At 40.7% G+C, this 20119-nt stretch overlaps 1 protein-coding gene across 3 annotated transcripts in view; it reads right to left on the bottom strand.

The window, feature by feature from the left end:
- Positions 1-225: 225 nt before the first annotated feature.
- Positions 226-20119, bottom strand: part of LOC121696667 (CD48 antigen-like) — a 49884-nt gene continuing 29990 nt past the window's right edge. For 2 of the 3 annotated variants that reach the window (XM_042077843.1, XM_042077844.1), the window contains 3 exons: positions 5864-5941; positions 1058-1124; positions 226-884 (listed from right to left, as the gene is read on the bottom strand). In XM_042077843.1, coding sequence (XP_041933777.1) covers positions 881-884; positions 1058-1124; positions 5864-5941 — 149 coding nt within the window. In that variant the 3' untranslated portion in view covers positions 226-880. Of the gene's footprint in view, positions 885-1057; positions 1125-5863; positions 5951-20119 lie in introns of all 3 variants that reach the window. The other variant, XM_042077842.1, reaches the window with a different exon arrangement.

Below are 20119 nucleotides of genomic sequence, written 5' to 3'. Positions count from 1 at the left end.
CACCTGCATCTGGATACACTGTAAGATTACCCCCCCCCCCCCCCACACACACTCACAACAATGTACAAATAAAAATGTAAAAATACGACTGGCATAAATAATGACATTGAAAGAACATTTTGTCAACATACAGTCGTCTCATTCATACACCACACATACAATATTAAAACCTACACAAATACAATGATTCATGAAAAAGTGAAATAAGAACACTAAGCTTTTAGGTGATTTGGTGAAGATATATACATATTTTGAATCAAAATATTAGTAAAACTACACAATATTACAGCATGTCAAAGCATTCATATATAACATCATAACATAACGATATCGCTCATTCTTCTGAACTCCGTGTGTGTGTGTGTGTGTGTATGTGTATCATTAGAAGCAGCCAGAGCAAAGCAAAGAGATGATATTGTTTCTCGAGCTGACTATTGGATGATATTGTTTCCTGAGCTCGAGGAACATAGTTCATAGTCTTCATTGGCTAGCATTTCCCTATCACTGAGTAGACTGTCTCAATAACATTAGTAAAAGCATTTATCAGACCTAATTGGGGACTTCATTTTCAAAAATCATCAAACAAAAAAGGGACAAACGTATATATTCTTTGGTGATTTAGATTTATACAGATTTGTCAGAAAAATATTAGTTCTGGGAGTATGCCAAGTCATTTCAGTATCTTTACCACATTCATATCTCAGTTCATAATGTGTAAAGAGTCCTTTGGTCCAGTAAAACTTTGGTCCAGTCATCACTGGGTTGAGTAGCCAAATAAGTACCAAAGTAGAATTTAAAATCCAGAGATTAATCCACAGGGACATGCTTTGGTCCGGTTCCTCCTCCTCAGCTCTCTTTCTGTTCAGAACTCCCAGAAGGCTCAGCTGCAAGACAAGACATAATAAGCTCCAAAAAAATGTCTCCATATTCCTCACATCCTATTTAGAATATACCACAGCTTATAGGTTCAACAATAGCTTAATCTGCATACAGTAGGTTGGAAAACATGACACTTAAAATATGACTACCACTCTTTGTCTGGAGAATGACAGCATACCTGGTCGGCTGGTCCTCAGATGGCTCATGCTCAGCAGTCTTGTCTTGTTGCTCTCCTTCACTTTTTGCTGGATCATAAAAAAAACATACCAGATACCAAATTCCAGTCCATTAACGTGAGAACATGAAACAGAGAGGTCCTACGTAACACTGTGTCATATAAGAAAACTCATCATCTGTCACAGTCACCATGCAACCTGTATTAAAAGCTACTTACTTTTGAACGATTCATGCTCGATTCTTGACATTTTAAGGGACTATTCTACACTGTTAATTGACTTCTGAAATAATTACCCCACAGTTGAATATTTCTCAAGCTATGACTTGCTGAATATTGCATTTATGAAAAATGTAAGCATGTTTTGACCACAATATCTTCACAATGAATCCCATCCGAAGTTTTGAATTTATTTATATAATCCTACTGGTTAAGTACTTCCTTACCAACTAGATTGCATGTCTAAAATGAATAAAAATATCTCATTTATAGAGCTTCAAACATGAAAAATAACTTCATATAACTTCATACTTAATTTTCATGTGTGTATTCCCCATGTATGACTATATCATAGTTGATACTACGATAGCAGTTATGTTATATATTTGTCAAACTAGGCTTTCAGCTCAGATCTGTGCGCGTTCTCTGTGTTGGGATGACGTTGGTCCATCGTGAAACGTGGAGACGCACAAGACCGCCTCTATGTAAAAACAATTACTTCCGCATTCATGAGCGATAGCTTAATCTACACTGCGGTCATTTTTTGTGTCTCACCTATAACATCAAATAAATCAATTGTCATCAGTTGTTGTATGGTATGCATGTCCATAGTGGGATATTTGCACGCACAGCACTATTAAAGCGCATTCGAGATCCAAAATGTTAGTACAGGCGGAGCTCCACCTGTATGATATGACAGAATCCTACACGTGAGATAACTTCGTTTTTAAAACAATTGATTGGTCAGTGTGCGGTAGATTACACGATTTGAGCTATAACTTAGCACATAACCTCCTCCCGACCAGGTTTGGTTGACAGCATAAGGTACCATGGTGATATAGCGACACTAAAACAGATCCACTTTTGTGGCTTTGAGCGGAACATACCTCGCTAACCCACTGTGAAGTCATACAGACTTTTGTGCCTGCCATGTACTTACCTGCCCACAAGATGTCGCCATTCTGCCTTTGTGTGTTTTGTTTACTCGCTCCCCTTTCTTTGGTTAATGGAAACCCTTCTGTGATTGGAGGATTGGATAATTGGGGTTAATGTACCGGCCTATTTAAGATCCTGGTTTTTCCTTTGTCTTTGCTGAGTTTTCCTGAGAGACACAGTGTGAGTACCCGGGTTTCTGTGCTGCTAATTCTTGAGCTCTTGTTTTGATTTTGACTTCTGCCTGCATTTTTGAGAATTTGAAAAGCCTATTTTTGTGCTGAAATACCTTTTGTTGGAACTTTGATTTTTGACTGAAGACTTTTTGTTGTCATTGGACTGCTGGCTGTGAACTTTTGTTTTTGGGACTCTGGGAGCTTTCACTGAACTGAAGAACTACATTTCTTGTATCCTGTGTTTTTGAAAGTAAAGACTTATCAGAACTCATTGCTTCTCTGCATGTCTGTCCAAGGTCGACCACCCAACAAAATTCCTGACACCCACGGATCGAGATTTGTAGTATACCCCACATGTCTATGTTTCAAAGCACCTACTTTGCTATGTTAATATATCTTGATACTCATTTCTGAGGCTTAAATGTGTACTTAAATATAAAATGGCTCTTCACACTAACCAATATTTCTTACATGTGTTGAAAAACCAAACATATTATGGTGTGCCTTGTCTGGCCTTATATCTAAATCTGGATTGGAGAAAATGGGTCACAACATGTCAAAGTGTCTCCTAATGAACATAACAAGAAACAGGTGAGGCAGTGACAAGGCTAACTAGATGTACCGCAGAGCGGTACAAAATATGACCGCCGACCAGTCCAGCACATTTTTTCCACAAAAATAAGTCACGCTGAAAGGCATATATGGTTCTAACTGTCTCTCTGAATTGCATTATGCACACTCAATTCTCACTGGTATCTGCTAGACAACAAGTACCAAAACATGATTATGTTTATGTTTATGTGTGGTGCATGTGCATGCATGCGTACATATGTCTACTGTGTGTGTCATACGTATGATTACTGTGAATGTGTGTGCGTGTGTATCTGTTTATGCACATGTGTACATATGGAATGGGTTAACATGACCCCTGGAGGCAAACATATGCAAAAATGGGTCATCCTAGGCCCTACGGTTCTCAAGATATTCACAGAAAACTCTGGTGTACGGTCACTAAATGTACAGATAAATTAATTTATTGTATGGCCCCCCATGAAAAGTCCATGAAACTTGGCATGCATTTGGAGGGTGTCATAATAATCCTACACTTTCAATTTCGTGCAGTTTTGACCATGTCAGCCAGAGATATTGTGATTAAAACACCTAATTTTTTGCTTTTTAATTTTTAACTAGGTGGCGCTATACATGAAAAGTGGTAATAGGATGGGTTGACATGGCCCCTTAAAGCAACACCAAAGAACTTTTCCTCTGTATAATGTATTGCGACATCAGATGCAAGTCAAACTTTAGTTTCTTATGTCTCATTCCATCGAACTACAGATCCGCTAGCCGATCCGGCAAACTTACATAGTGCGGTTATAGCCGATAGAGGGCTGCGAAGCGAATGCAGAAAGTGCCGTTCACCCTGTTATGAGTTGATGAACCACTGAAACGATTTTGGAAACATTATTTTAAGGTACAAAAAACGTTTTGGTGTTGCTTTAAGACCAACATACAAAAAAAGGTAGTCCTCCTAGGCCCTATGGTTCTCGAGATATTCACAAAAAACTGTGTCCGGCCACCTACAGGCCAGTTGGTGTACAGTAACATAAAATAATTTATTGTGGCCCCCCATGAACAGAATTCCACAAAACTTGGCGTGCATTCAGAGGGTGTCATAATGATCCTACCCTTCCAATTTCGTGCAGTTTTGACCATGCTAGGTCACAGATACCTGCGATTACAACACCTCATTTTTACTTTTTTGTTTTTAACTAGGTGGCGCTATACATGAAATGAGTGCTTATAGAATGGGTTGACATGGCCCCTTAAGATCAACATACAAAAAAAGGTCCTCCTAAACCCTACGGTTCTCGAGATATTCACAGAAAATTGTGTCTGCCCTACCCTCTTTCGGGGGGTCCAGTCCAGCGGGGGGGGGCTACAGATCAAAACGAAAAACGATGGTTCCATGCTATCCTTGTGGGGCTACATGCCCACCAAGTTTCGTGCACCCCGGTCTTTCAGTGTCCCGGGAATCCTTGAAGGAAAATTGGCCATGCGAAAAAAATCTGACTAAACCTATATGACGCGGCGGTCATAATTTCCATATTGAATTTTACGCACATATTTAATTTGCGGGAGTGCAGTGAATCATCGGTTTGTCCCGCACCCGCGAACGCACCTCTCTCATCCCGCCCTCTCCCTCTCAGAGCTTTCAAAAGTTGTCCCGCGCCTCACTCTTTTGCTTCGGGACCCACAGGTCTACCTCAGGAGTGCAGACCTCTACTGCGTGGCGGTCATAATTAGTGAGGGGTGGGGACAGAGACACTATTAACTGAAACACATGGCTATATAAACAAAACATCACATGGTACAAGTTAACAAATGTCCACAGCAACCTTGGAAAAAGACACACACCCATAGGCATGTAAACCATTTTTGATGCCTTCATTAATATAGTTTGAGTAAAGCTGCCAACTCAATAATAACAGTCTTTTCAATGATATAATTGTCTGTAAGGAAGACGTTGTCATACATGTGAGAAATACACATAAAACTTAAATGTGAAATTATTTTTTATCATTTTTAATGTGTCATAAATCATAGATTGTGAATACTTCCGGACATACAGTATTTCTAGCTAAAAAATAAATAAAAACGCACTACAATATGTGTTTCATATATAGAAATGTAAAAGATCTGATGTGGTTCGGCTTGAAGATATAGTGGTCAAAAGTCTCTATTTTTTTCAATTTAATGCCATATTCAACATGCCATAACTTAACAAATAACGTTGCATTTGAAAACATCTACAGTCGTGCAATATTCCCTCAAGCATCTAGCATGAATTGTTCAAACGTAATGACCCAAGGAACTTTGCGATTTTAAAAAACAGCATTTTATCAGACTAATGACTGTTTTTTAAGCCTCCATATCTCAGAAAATAAAGTAGATACAAGCCTAAACTTTTGCACAGTAGTTGTTGGGTATTATAGCATTATTGACATAAAGTATGAAGCAAATCCAAGATGGTCAGGTGGGAGGCATCTGTTGATTTGGCATGGAATGACCCCATTAACAGTAAACGCGAACCGTAGATATGCTCTGTGTATTAGCAGTTCTGTCTGATTTGGGTGACATTAAATTGAAAATTTAATTGAAACAATTTGTCTAACCTCTATCAGTCGCTATATTGCTGTGATGTTTGTTTGTGTAAAGCTTCATTACAAACTGACATATTTCAGAATATCTTATAGCAATAGCTAAAAACAATCAATTGTTAAACGGTAGCACGACTTGTTGACAACTGTAACGCAAACAGTTCGGGTTTTTAACACAGACATGACGTCACCCACCAGCTCTAAGTCACTTAGGAAACAAATGGAATGTGCCATAATTAGCACATATAGAGTAATTAATCACATGGGAACTATGACATTTGAATTATGACTACCACTCTCTCTGGGGAATGACTGCATACCTTGTCCGTTAGTTGTCAGGTCCTCAGATGACCCAGCTTCATCCATATTCACAACAGACTGGTCTCCTCCACTCTGGGCTGTTGGTTCTGAAAACATACACAATGCAATTCTCAGCCATCACGAGCACAAGTGAAAATGTGAATAGTTTATCATTCTCAAAATCACTCTGAATGTGATCCCTGATGATATCCACAGTAACTTTCACTAGTGACTGAGAATGGGTTACCATCGAAAACATACTGTAGACTGGAAAAAGCAACACCCCCTAATATTATTCAAATGACTGAGCAAAACAACATTTATCCTGCAGAGGAGTTGCTTATATCTCGTGACAGTGTGTCTTCCGCTGTACTCCATATGTGTTTCTCGCCTCTCCCCTAATCACTTTTAACAGTCATTACCAATTTGCAAATGATGGTGAATAACTAGTTATCGTGAGATGTATTTCGTAATATCTTTATTCTAATTATGTTTCCTATTGTAATCGTGTAATTTCTAATGTTTTGCATGGACTTGTGTTCATGGATGATAGAAGGATGGTGCGCTGTGCACCTGCCAATATGACTGTTGACAATGCACTTTTAAAATAACATATAAACAACTCGCCATAGACTTCTGTCCAGGTTTCTCTTGGTCAGTGGCGTAATGCGTTTTAGGTAGTGTAAGATAACGATTTTTAGACAATGCGCTAGGTCACTCCCTGGGTTGTTAATTACCACAACCCTGGGCACATTGTTTACGTGCAAAGTAAGAAAATAAACTTTGCGCTGGGTGGAAAATGAGTTTTACGCCATGCGCCAGGGTGCAAAATAGGGGCCATTAAGTCATTTCTCTACACCAGGCCTATTCAACTAGCGGCCCACTTAAAATGTTCTGCGGCCCAACAAGTACAGGGCTCTACACTCACATTTTTTTCCAGGAGCACTTGTGCGCCCAAGTTAAAAAATTTAGGAGCACAGACAAAAATTTGGGCGCACAGTCACTTCTGTACTTAACTTACACATAATCTACCATTATACTGCAGCTAACAGTTAAACATGCCAGTGCACCAATTGCAAATATTAAGAATGACTGACAACATTTAGGCTACAGGAAACAGGATTTTAAAGATCAGTGCCTACTTTATTTTTAGTCTGTTCTATTTTCCTACATTTTGTTAATGTAAAATAATATAATACATTGTCATATTTGCATTTAGCCTGTATATCAAGTATCCTGCCAAATGTAGGCTAATTTATTTATTTGTGAATCCATCTGTAGCTAATCCAAATATGCCCATGGTGACCTATCTGACTGCATACTGCCTAATACTACTACTAAAACAGTCCATTTTCTCTTCCACAAACCCAACATAGGCTATCAAGGATATAATCTTTTTTATCCTTTATTTTTTATTTTTAAATATCTGCATTGATGGGGGCAGGAGGCAAACGTTAGGTAGGCAAACTTTCGTTTTGCACTTCAGCTTGTATTCGGTGTAAACAAACAAGCATGCGTGGAAGCCTGGATTGTCAGCGTTCTACCTTTGAATAAAATGGGAGTATTACGGGAGGCTACTTTTGTGCCTGTTCGCTACAGCTATATTTTGCATATTGCAGCCAATACGTCAACTAGGCTAAAAGGCATGTTAGGTTACCTTTCCTTCTCTCACTGCATTCTCAGAATCTCATCCTGTTCCTCCTATATCCGATGAATTCGGTGGATAGAAGAACTAATTTCTTCAATCTTTGCATCTTGGCTGGCTAGTCTAACTTTCCGCTTTTTCTGCGCGCTCTTGGATTTGATAGAAGCAACTACTAGCGAGTCACAACGCGAAACTGCTAACGTTGATGGGAGGTGTAGTTTTTATGCTGCATTCGCGACGTGATTCTATGGTTTGCACAGTAATGTTTCTCGATGTTGCGGTGTATTTTGTAGACAGACATTGACATAGTTAGAAGTCATTCGCACCAGTGCGCCTAAATATTTTTTTGCACTCGCACGCCATCATATTTACTCGCATGTGCGAGTGAAATGGGTGCACTGTAGAGCCCTGAAGTACCAGACCTACATGCTTATTGTGCAACGAATCTATAGCTGTGATGAAAGAGTAATGTCAAGAGACACTTCTCTTCAAATCACGGCTCCTTTTCTACAAACTTTCCAGAGGGCTCGGAGGAACGGAGGAAACGGGTAAAAGGACTGGTAGAATCACTTAAAAACAGTCGAGCGGCTCTTGGACGCTTTTGTACAGCCCAGGAAAGGGCGATGGCAGCATCACTGCGAGTGGCCTGGACCCTAAGCTGTAAAAAACGACCCTTCACTGAGTCAGAGACGGTGAGGGACTGTATGCTAGCTGTCATTGATGAGGTGATAACTGATGAAAAAATGAAAGAAAGTGTATTTTCAGCAAGAAAGTCCCTCTATCAGACACGTCGACTCTACGTAGAGTGGAGTTGCTTGCTGAAGGCGTCTCCAAAAAGCTTTTGGGAAATCTTAAAAAAGCGGACTGTATGTCTATTGCTGTTGACGAGTCGACTGATAACACGGATGTAGATTTTTTGATGGCACTCGTTTCCGCGAAGAACTCCTGGGGCTACTTCCATTGGAGGGCCGCACAACTGGAGAAATTATATTTCAAAAGATTGCATCATTGTTTCATGAATGTGAGTTGGAGTTAGGAAAAGTTAGCTTGTTAGTAACCGATGGCGCACCAGCTATGATCGGGAGAGTTCATGGACTCATAGGTAGGCTATCAGCCATTGCCCCACAGATGCAGTTTTTACACTGTTTAATTAATCAGTCTGTGTTATGTGCCCAACTCGGTGGCGATCTTAAAAACACCATGGATACAGCCATGAGCATCATTAATTTCATATTCTCAACATCGAGCTTACAACATCGCCTCTTTCGCCTGCTTCTTGTTGATACTGATGCTGAACACTCGGATCTGCTCCTCCACAACGACGTCCGATGGCTCAGCAAATGAAAAGCACTGAACCGGTTCTGCGAACTTTGCCAGGAGATTTTGACTTTCCTGAAAGCCTCTCAACAAGCACGGGCATCGTCGCTATTGCAGAAGATGACGGATGAGAAGTTTTTGGCAGAGATCCACTTTTTATGTGACATTTTTGGACACCTGAATACTTTGAATTGCCAACTACAGGGCCGTGAACAGTCTATTGCGGGGTTGGTCGAGAGACTGTGTGCCTTCAAGACCAAGCTAACGATCTTCACAACAGACTTGGAGGACTCAAAATGTATGCACTTTCCACAACTCCATGATTTCATGGCCACAACATCAGGAGCGCACATCACACACGTCATGACAGACTTCATGGCAAAACTGACTGTGAACTTTACACAAAGATTTCAACATTTCAGCATCCCCAATGAGATACTGCTGTTTGCTCGTGACCCTTTCTGTCTTGCACCTGATGCAGAATTGTGTGCAAAAACACAAAAGGTATGTTGTGTTGATGAAAGAATGTTTCAGATGGAACTAGTGGATTTGCAGTCATCCTTTGCTTTAAAACAGCACTCTGATCGTACAGACGACTTTTGGTGTAACCATGTTAACAAACATCAGTACTTCACAATAAGGAAAGTGGCCTTGCAAATACTGACCATTCAGTGTTTCCCTACAGAATTGGATTCAATTTGTGGCGGCAGACTTTGCAGCATGTTGAAATGATGTGCCAAATTGCGTTTTTTATTAAAATTATAAAATTGTAGGCTACAGGCCGATGTGCGTTTTATTTGGAGACTGTTTTGCGTGACAGAGACTGAGTTTGCTGCTGATATTCTGGGGATAGGCTACAACATAGCCAATGTAGGACTTTAGCCTTTTAATATATTTGCTGCATTGGATCAGTCTTTCTAGAACAGGCAAGAGCTTTCTAGCCTCACGTCAGCAGGACCGCATCACCCATATACATTAAAACAACCAGCGGATGGCGGGCGGGTGCGGTTTTGAAAATTGGTCAAAAAATGCTGGTGCGGATGGATGGCGGATGGATGATAAGTTTTGCTATGCGGTTACGGTTGAAACTAGATGTACCGCAGAGCGGTACAAAATATGACCGCCGCCCAGTCCAGCACATTTTTTCCACAAAAATAAATCACGCTGAAAGGCCTATATGATTCTAACTGTCTCACTAAATTGCATTATCCACACTCAATTCTCACTGGTATCTGCTAGACAACAAGTACCAAAACATGATTAGTTCATAGATTTCACATGTAAAATTAATTTTATACAACCCCACCCCCTTCTTGCCTGTTCATAATTCTGAGAAATTCTTGAATTGTGTGCATGTGTGCGTGTACACGTTTATGTTTATGTGTGTGTGTGTGTGTGTGTGTGCGTGCTTGTGTGTTTGCCTGCGTATGTGTGTTTGTGCATGTGCATGCATGCGTACATATGTCTACTGTGTGAGTATGTGTCATACGTATGATTACTGTGAATGTACTGTATGTGTGTGCGTGTGTATCTGTTTATGCACATGTGTGCACATGGAATGGGTTAACATGACCCCTGGAGGCAAACATACGGAAAAAGTTGGTCATCCTAGGCCCTACGGTTCTCAAGATATTCACAGAAAACTGTGTCTGCTTTCCTTTCGGGGGGTCCAGTACAGCGGGGGGGGGCTACAGATCAAAACGAAAAAAGATGGTTCCATGCTATCCATGTGGGGTTACATGCCCACCAAGTTTCGTGTACCCCGGTCTTTCAGTGTCCCGGGAATCCTTGTTGGTGTACGGTCACTAAATGTACACATAAATTATTTTATTGTAAGGCCCCCCATGAACGAAAGTTCACAAAACTTGGCATGCATTCGGAGGGTGTCATAATGATCCTACACTTTCAATTTCGTGCAGTTTTGACCATGTCAGCCAGAGATATTGTGATGAAAACACCTAATTTCTTGCTTTTTAATTTTTAACTAGGTGGCGCTATACATGAAATAAGTGGTAATGGGATGGGTTGACATGCCCCCTTAAGACCAACATACAAAAAAAAGGTGGACCTCCTAGGCCCTACGGTTCTCGAGATATTCACAGAAAACTGTCTCCGACCACCTACAGGCCAGTTGGTGTATAGTAACATAAATTAATTTATTGTGTGGCCCCCTATGAACGGAATTCCACAAAACATTGCGTGCATTCAGAGGGTGTCATAATGATCCTACACTTCCAATTTCATGCAGTTTTGACTATGTTAGGTCACAGATACCTGCGATTACAACACCTCATTTTTACTTGTTTGTGTTTAACTAGGTGGCGCTATACATGAAATGAGTGGTTATGGAATGGGTTGACATGGCCCTTTGAGATCAACATACAAAAAAAACAATGGTCCTCCTAAACCCTACGGTTCTCGAGATATTCACAGAAAACTGTGTCTGCCCTACCCTCTTTTCGGGGGGTGCAGTCCAGCGGGGGGGGGGGGGGGGGGGGGCTACAGATCAAAACGAAAAACGATGGTTCCATGCTATCCATATGGGGTTACATGCCCACCAAGTTTCGTCTACCCCGGTGTTTCAGTGTCCCGGGAATCCTTGACGGAAATTTGGACATGCAAAAAAGCAAGCCAACGGAGAGTTGCTAGACTAGCCCTGGCAGCAAATCTAATTTGCTGCCGCTAAGGGCGCGTCTAGATTTCTAAGCTAGTCCATTATCCCTTACATAGCTTAATTAAACTCCCAGTAATAGACCTCTGAAGTTCGCCTACAAAAAGGAACCAAAGCTGCCATCTTTGCCCATATAAGCAGATCCAGGTGTTAATTGAAGCTATCTACCTATGGCAAGTTGCATTGCAAGTTAGCTCTGGGGTAGCAAAAATCTAACTTTGCTGTCTTAACGTACCGAAGATCACAGGAGCCACTTGAAGGCAGAGGACAAAAGTATGCTGAGCAAAACGTCTGCATTTCAGACTTCTTCGTCAACGCAAGAGTTTAACAGGTGCAATAATTCAAAACCCCTATGTTATTTTCCCATAGGAAAAATCTCAAGATACCGGATCTTAAAGATGGCAGCTTTTTAGTAGGTGAACTTCAGAGGCCTATACAGCAATGCGTACTTGTTGGCCTAGAGAAGGATTCATCAACAAAACAAAACTAACTTTAGAACACAACTAGACTGCATTTCCGGCGGGAACTGCAAAAGTGTGCTTGCCCTGGTCCGGTCACCAACGTGAGCAGAAAGTGACATACGCTATGCTGAACCTGGCTGGATCCAAGCATTCTAACAGTGCCTTTTAGTTTTGGAACAGTGGCAATACCTCAAAAGCTCTATTCAACTATTGGCTTGCGGGGTGAATTTGGTTCGTTGGATTTTACCTGTGGCCTGCCTTCGAATTTTGCTTCTATGACTAAGATCAAATCAATAAAATAAAACAACAGCAGTGATTGACTGCAAAAATAAATAATGTCACACGTCTTGCACCTCTCAAACTGGGCTAACTAAGGTAACTAAGAGAAAAATGTGAAATTATGAAATATGACTAAGGCATTAAAATGCTGCTTGTTTGTCAGGATACTTTTTCAGTTATTTATTTTAAAAATATGAGCTATGAGTGTGAATGTTATATATTCCATCCCCTAATTCTGTTTTACTGGTTTATTTGACAAATAATCTATATGGATTTGCTCTATAAAGACCTTATGTCTGTTTGGGATTGTTTTGAGAGCCTATTGATCTAGAAGCTCCTGTAGCTTCTAGACGCATTTCAAAACATTGCGACGTAAAATGCCACCACAAAAAATTGTTTGTGAATCGGTCTTAGTGAGTTAGGAGCCCTCGCGACTTCTTTTAAGCTGTCACAGACTCGGGCGCTACTTTTAGGGCTAAAATGCTTCCTGAATTACTCTTAGTAAAAAAAAATAGGAGTCCTAAAGTTACGAGTGACGAAGTTACGAGTGCAAGCATCTCATATCAAATGACCATGGCGTTACGCTAAGCAACATAAATCCCATACAGCAGTGTTTCTCAAACTTCTTTTCTAGGGAACCACTTTTTAAAGGGACACCAGGCAAGCCTGATGCTTTTTCTCTACGAAACTCCCCCTCGCTCGGTCTGAAGCTCTTTTCCTTTTCTTTGACTGTGGTAGTTAACAAACTAGATCCTTATAGAAAGCTGTTAGCTTTCCTAAGCTATATAAAGTATAAGGAACCAATGAGCTAGACAACAAATTCCCATTATGTTATTGTGTAGCTTAGTACCCTGGGAGTGAGACAGCTATACAGTGGGCATCGCTTTCAAATGACCACTTCATTCGCGCATTACGCGGCGTGAAGCTGCGTGAAGCTTTAGTACCACTTTCAGCCACTGTGCGTCGCTCTACCACTGTACATCGCTCTGCCTGCGGTCCCTTCTGAAAAAGCAGAATCTACCATTAAACATAATTGTTGCCGAGAGTAATCCCAGCCTACGAATTCAATAACAAAATAAATCATGCATAATTAAACATTACCTCGATTTAGGCTACTTGGGTATGGCTTAAGGCTTGACTACACGGTGGTAACGAAAATCGAAATCGAAATTTGCTGTCTATTATTGTCAGTGTTGGGGTTAACGCAACTACGCAAATCAAAACAGTGGTGTGATAATTGAGCCAGCAGAGAAATAACTGTTCAGAATTAATCTGTAGCCTTGGGTAGGCTTCTGCAGAAAACAATGTTGTTGCCGATTTAATACTATCTGGCTACGTTTTTAACAGGCTATGCAATAGAGGCTTAGACAACTATGACCCACGTTTTGGTTTCGTAAATTAATTTGCCCTACTTCTTGACTGCAATGTAGTCAATTGACTGCTTGACATGTCATTTTTATTTTTCTGTACAATAAACAAATACATCTGCTTTATGCCGCAGAATTGCATTCATATTTGGAACTTACATAGTCCAATGCATCGTTCCACTACGTTAGTGTTTCCCAAAACCATAGTAGCAACGAACGTTCGCAACCACTATCGTAAAGTTGTGTAGTTACAACTACACCTCTCAACCTGTGGTAGAATGCTAGAAGCATAGTTCCAGGGATCTTCATGTCAAAGACGTCACTGACGCCAGTTATTTGTTTGCAAATTAATAATTATAAATATATTTAGGTTTCTAATTGATATTTACACTTCTAACCACCATACATCCATATTTTAAAATCCCCCAGGCAGAAAATACATAAATTAAAAGTCAATTTGCAGCCATGTGCACGTAAGTAAAAGTCACACACTTTCAGATAATAATAAGGTGGTGCGCACTTTTTGTCAGATGAGAATATGTAGCCTTTGATTTTCATGGAGGGGGGGGGGGTCCTTGTTAGTTTACGCAAACCAAGCCAAGAAGGCTGATTCTGATTTTGATAATATGATCTGCACAAAAGATAAACTTAGGTAAACAACGATGTCAATATTGTTGTCAACGTCTTAACCCAGATTCGAACTCTTGGACAGGGGACTGGTAACTGCTGTGCAACGGCGGCTGTCATCTGCCGGCCTTAACGCAATGCGCCACAGAAGTATGTGCAGGTGCCCGTTCACGTCCTACTAAATGTCATTAACCACCTTAGTCCAGACTACTGAAGTTTGGAAACTATCATGGTCCAAACTTACAGTACTATGTAAGTACGACAGTTTTGGGAAACAGTCGTAACTTACATGTTGGTTAGTTGAACGATGCATCCTGTTAGTAAAAAGCTAACCTCCGTAGTTGTACGGGAAACGCCCCCCAGATCAGCTTGTAGGCCATTAGCAATCTGTTTATTTTATTTTATGAAGCCTACACAGTATATCACATGCCACATTCTCACTTTCAATAGACAGATGCAATAGCCATTGGTCAAGTATTGAGTATAAAGCAATTAAGATAGTATGAAGTACTTTTTGTATAGGGTACTATCATAAAAATTCGTTCAAACGAATAGCATTTTGCAACTTGACAAAACACAAAAAATATCGTAGGCACAGGAGAAAACTTGTACATCCATTGGGCCGTGGGGAGATCACATGCCAGTTGCCTCTCCCTTCAGTATGACTTGTTCAGCTGTGAGCTTGTTTCGCCAAAAAAAAAAAAAACTATTGCAGATATCAATGCGTCTGGGTTTGGCCTCAGAGCAGAGGCTTAGACAACTATGACCCACGTTTTGGTTTCATAATTTGCACTACTTATTGACTGCAATGTAGTCAATTGACTGCTTGACAGGTTATTTTTATTTTTCTGTACAATACACAAATACATCTGCTTTATGCCGCAGAATTATGCACTTGGATAGCCTATAGAACGGGCACATTTTGGAGAGAACGCACGCAAGAATCTGTAGGCTATTTGTGGCTGGTACCAGCAAACAATGTTTAATGCATTAACTCAAGACGTCAAACATTTTGTAAACAATACAAACAGAAAGGATGCAGCAGGCAGCAAATGTAGAAGAGTCATTTCCAGTGGAAGAACAAAATGCTGAATGAAGCCCAAATTTATGAAGGCATATCTGGCAAGTTGTTATTTTTTGAAGACGTAAATGGTTGGGCTATAGGCCTAGTTTGCAAGAAGGAGACATAAAGCGTGAGCATGCCACACTATCCACAGCTGTGGTAACGGGGGTAGGAGGATTACTGTTAGCGCAGGATTTATATAAAATTATTCAACAGAAGGCCTGCCTCGAATGCAGGCTTGTGGTTTGCGCAGCCTACAGTAAGTAGGTCTAGTGAGTCAGGAGTCCTCTAGACTTCTTTTCAGCTATCTCAGAGGTGGAAAGTTGCGTTCGTTGGGGGCAGGGCCGGGTTAACAATTCATAGACCCTTGGGAACAAATGTCTGATGGCCCCCCTGCCCCCCAGCCAACGTGAATCGGGCAGTCAGTTAATAGGCCTATCGTGAAGATTTGTATTGCCATTTAAGGCACGAGCGCATCTGTGAGGCCAAGCCTCACCAAGTAGCCCGTTTGTTTACAACTAACATTACATTTAATTAAACTGCTTATAGGCTATGCCGAAAATAGTTTCAACATTTTGAATATCAGTGTCAGGTGAATTAGGAAATGCCTTATGGCTGAAAGCTGCTTGGGATCCCCCCTGTCAAGCAATAACCATACAAAAAGTTAAAAACAGATGACATGATACGCATCACTGACATAATGCGCAAATAATATAGCCTAGATATTCCAATATATTCGAATACATGTGATATTCGAACGTCATTTTTGAGCAATTTTGACAGCCCTAGTCCACTGTAGGCTATGCCAATCGTCTATTAACACCTTCCACTAACCCCGGTGAGTGGGGGTCGCTATAATGCATGTGAAATAGCACCATTGAGTAGCCTATGCGAAATAGCCTTAAAATCGTTCCGGTTGTGTGCCTTCTGGTTTCTCCACCTACTGGTTTCCTTGCGCGTGCATGCGCTGCAGCAGTTGTCAGACATTCACAAACAAGTTTGTTTTAGGCGGTTTGAAGTCGCTTTTCATACGCCATGAGCGCTCGGCTACATTACAGCCACTCGGACAAAAGACATGTAAAAAATATATGTTTTTAAAACTAGCATTAAACTGGATTCGATCCCGCAAAAGCAACACACGCGTGACTCTCTCCATCCTGATTCCCTGTGCACTGTGCACAGTAGGCCTATGCTACTCTTTGTGGTTGATCAACTAAAAATAAAAGATGTATTTGGTGATGACGTTATTGTAGGCCTAGTAGACCTAAATTCTGAGAAATTAAATGGTACGAGAAACGATCTACATAGCGCACCAGACCGCGATGTCTTCAAGGGTTGAATGAAGGGAGTTTGCAAAAATTAGTGTATTTTTCAAGTCAATAAACATTCTTAATTTTCGAATGTCTTTGTCAGGGAACATCTGACTTTTAAAAACCATAGGCCTGGTAGTCGCTCAGACAAGGAGTTATAAGATAAAGGCAATACCATTTGTGTCACCTAATGCAGTTCAGTGAATTAGCAAGATACCATCAGAAGGCAACAATCATAAAGCACAGTGCGTGCGCTCTCTCCCCTGCGCATAAAGCTGTCTGCGTGTTGTAGGCTAGATTTGCGTGAGTTCTTTCTATCTGCTTACTTTTGTGAGTTGCAACCACCTAGGCTATGTTATAGACGTTCTATGAGGTACCAGTGTTTAGCTGTGTCACAAAACAATAAGCTTTGTCAGACTACTTTTAAAATGATATTCAGGGCTATATACATTTTATACATTCGGGGCTGAAGACCCGACAAAGCCTTGCGTTAATTAATTCTTCAGGTGGGAAGTGTCAGGAATTTTCATACGAGAGACGCTCTCATTGGTGGTTAGTATATGAAGTAGGGAATTGACAGCAACATATCCAATCACAATATGAGAGATGCTGAATTTAACATAAACTGCAATGTTTGATTTTAAATGAATGTAAATTTAGCCAGGACTGTAAGCTGTCACATGTGGGTGCTCGATGTTTTCAGTGGGTGTCCGAGAGACGGAGCATCCACGGTATCGGCGCCTATGACAAGCGTATCTCGCGATTGCATCCATTACAAACAAACATGCAATGTGAACGTCTGGGATTGGGAAGAGCACTAAATGCTCTACTGAATAAGCACGAAGTCAAACCTTTAAATGAAAAACACTCTTTAATAATCAAAAAAATAAACCGCTAATGAAGTAAACTTGTGACCATCAAAAATCGTTTATCGCCTGCAACTCCGTGATAACAGGATGTAACAGGAAGGCATTTGGCTGAGCAACGGAGGTTAATATGCTCTATATTTTGTCCAAATGATGTCTGTCTATCATCGTTGCACTCGGAGAAAACCAGAATGTTTAATTTGTCCTGCGTTTCTTCTACGGCTGCAAACGGGATTCACTCGCAGTTAACCAAATATTTCTTTATTAGGGCAGGGCAGGCATATTTCTGGCTATTAAAGTATTTCTAAACCAGTCTGCTAAAGTTTGTAGTGAAGTCTGTGTAGGGTTTTCCAGGCACCATTTCTTTTTACGAGACACCCTGCTCACTTGAGCCATCTACCGGTTGTTTGGGTTGTTGCAGCGTCACACTGGGAAAATACAAATTAAAGTCGCGTGATACCGCGTGATTCCACGCGCGGACCGCGAGTGAAGCTGGCCAAGTCGAAGCACTGCCCACTGTAAGTGAGAGTGAGACAGTTGTCTGTGTGACTTTCTGAGTCACTCCTTAGAGCAGTGGTTCTCAAACGTTTTCTTTCATTCCCCACTTTGATCAAGGGGGCATTCTCGAGCCCCACCTGTCCCTCATCGCTCTAAGAAAGTGGTAGGTCAAGCTTAAAATGGTCAAATTTATTGAAATAATGACAAGTTCTAAATATATCCTCTTCAACAGAGTTAAAATCAGCTGGCCATTTTACAGCATTGAACAATATATTCAATGAAATTAAGTATATATACTTATGAAATACCAACATGCTGCATTAAATGGATCCATAATCCAGTCATACTGAGCACTGCTGGTTGGGAAATATTTTTGAAATAAACTTTGCAGGGATGTGATGTAGGCCTACTGTTTAACACATGGGATCACAAGAGTGGCTCCCGAATCAGACGTTTCAGCGTTTTCGCTCAGAAATCTCAAAGGCATAATCGAGGCGCCTGTCCCATACCTCAAGTTTTTTGGTGAATGCAGTAATCTAATTTGCTAGGTGAGGTAGGTGCTTGTCTTTGCCTTGTAACTGGACATTTAACTCAAATGTATCGCTAAGATATATCAAATATATCGCTAACACGCGCGACAGCACTTTACCTCGGGAAAGCCACCTTGCCTCGCTGTGAAACAGAACAGCCTTTTGGTCAGCTACCATCTCTTCGCAAAGTGTGGAGAATAGACGCGCTTTTTGGGGCCGGGTTTTGATGAAATTCATCACTTTCACAACAACGTTCAGAATCTCATGTAGGTCGGGACTAACTAAGCTGCCTTGACACGAGCGCTTCCCTATGAATAACACAGTGCGTCCATTGCGCATCGGGTGCTACCTGGGCCTAGGCTACAAATAAAAAAAAAAACTCCTGTTTTTCACGTCAGTTCGCGCCCCACCTGGCATGTCTCCGCGACCCACAGTTTGAGAAACGCTGCCATACAGCAACATCTCCTTCCTATGACATAGCTAGCTAGCTTCTAGCCACACAAGAAATGAATGATGTTAAATCTCTGCTTAGCATGTTAAGTCTCCGCTTAGCATTCTAATAACAGAAGGGGCACATTTATGTTGACCACTACAACATGACTCATTATGTCTGTAACTCTATAAAACACTTACTTTCATAAAGGACGCACACCATCCAGCACATACACATGGAAACCGATATTTTAGGCACTTGGCCACAAACTCAAAACGTGTCTCTCTGAAGCTCTGTTCTAGAATCTTTGCTCTGAAGGCTGTTCCCAGGGTTGCTAGGCAACATCAAATAAACAAAATGAGAGTCTTCCAGGTATTAAAAATGTACGCGTGATTACGAATGGATGTGTGTGGTTTGCAATTAGAATAAACAAGAAATAACATTTCCAATAATTTTCCATGATAAATTACATAATATTTGCACCTTCCTTACTTGTGAAGCTCACACTAATTCCACCGTATTTAGTGAAATGTAATACAACGTTGCCACCTAGCGTTCAGATGTATTTAACATTAACGTGACATTTCCTGCTTATTCTTTCGTCAACTCCATACTTTTAGGAAAACAATCTTTTTATCATAGTTCCCTCTTCAATGAGCAATTACCAGCTCGTTTTTGTAACAGAAATAGTTTTTTATTGTCCCTAGGTTTACAGAAACACCTATTCATATTAATGCGTATGGAACGACCACTGCCGACCACTGTTTATTACATGGCCCAGAATGCCTTGCATGTCTTTACAACAAAACAACACAATAAAACCTAAATGCCCGTAAACATATGAATTTGCATACTTGTAACATTTTTAATAATACTCTCCCATCATAATATTTAACAATAATGAAAAATTAGATTTGAATACCGTCAATGTAAAAAATAACTGTACTACGTCAGCAATAAATAGCTAATGTTCTCCTTACTGATTCAGTTCGTAAGTCCATAAACACCCATGGTAGAGCAATGAATTGATGAGCGTGACAAGGCTGGACAGAGAGACCACTCCGACTTGGCTTTGTTGCTGTTGAAATTGTAAGTAGCCTACCTTTGGGTGAACTTCGTTTTTGTAATGTGATTTGATAGTCTCTTGAACAATGTGTTTGCTCGACCGTTTTATTGTGAGCCCTGTATGTTTTAGCTTGGTTTCTCGTG

This window comes from Alosa sapidissima, chromosome 2 (assembly GCF_018492685.1).
Source record: "Alosa sapidissima isolate fAloSap1 chromosome 2, fAloSap1.pri, whole genome shotgun sequence".
NCBI classification, from domain to species: Eukaryota; Metazoa; Chordata; class Actinopteri; order Clupeiformes; family Clupeidae; genus Alosa; species Alosa sapidissima.
The sequence above is the reverse complement of the archived record's forward strand: the minus strand, read 5'-3'. Positions and strand labels throughout refer to the sequence as shown.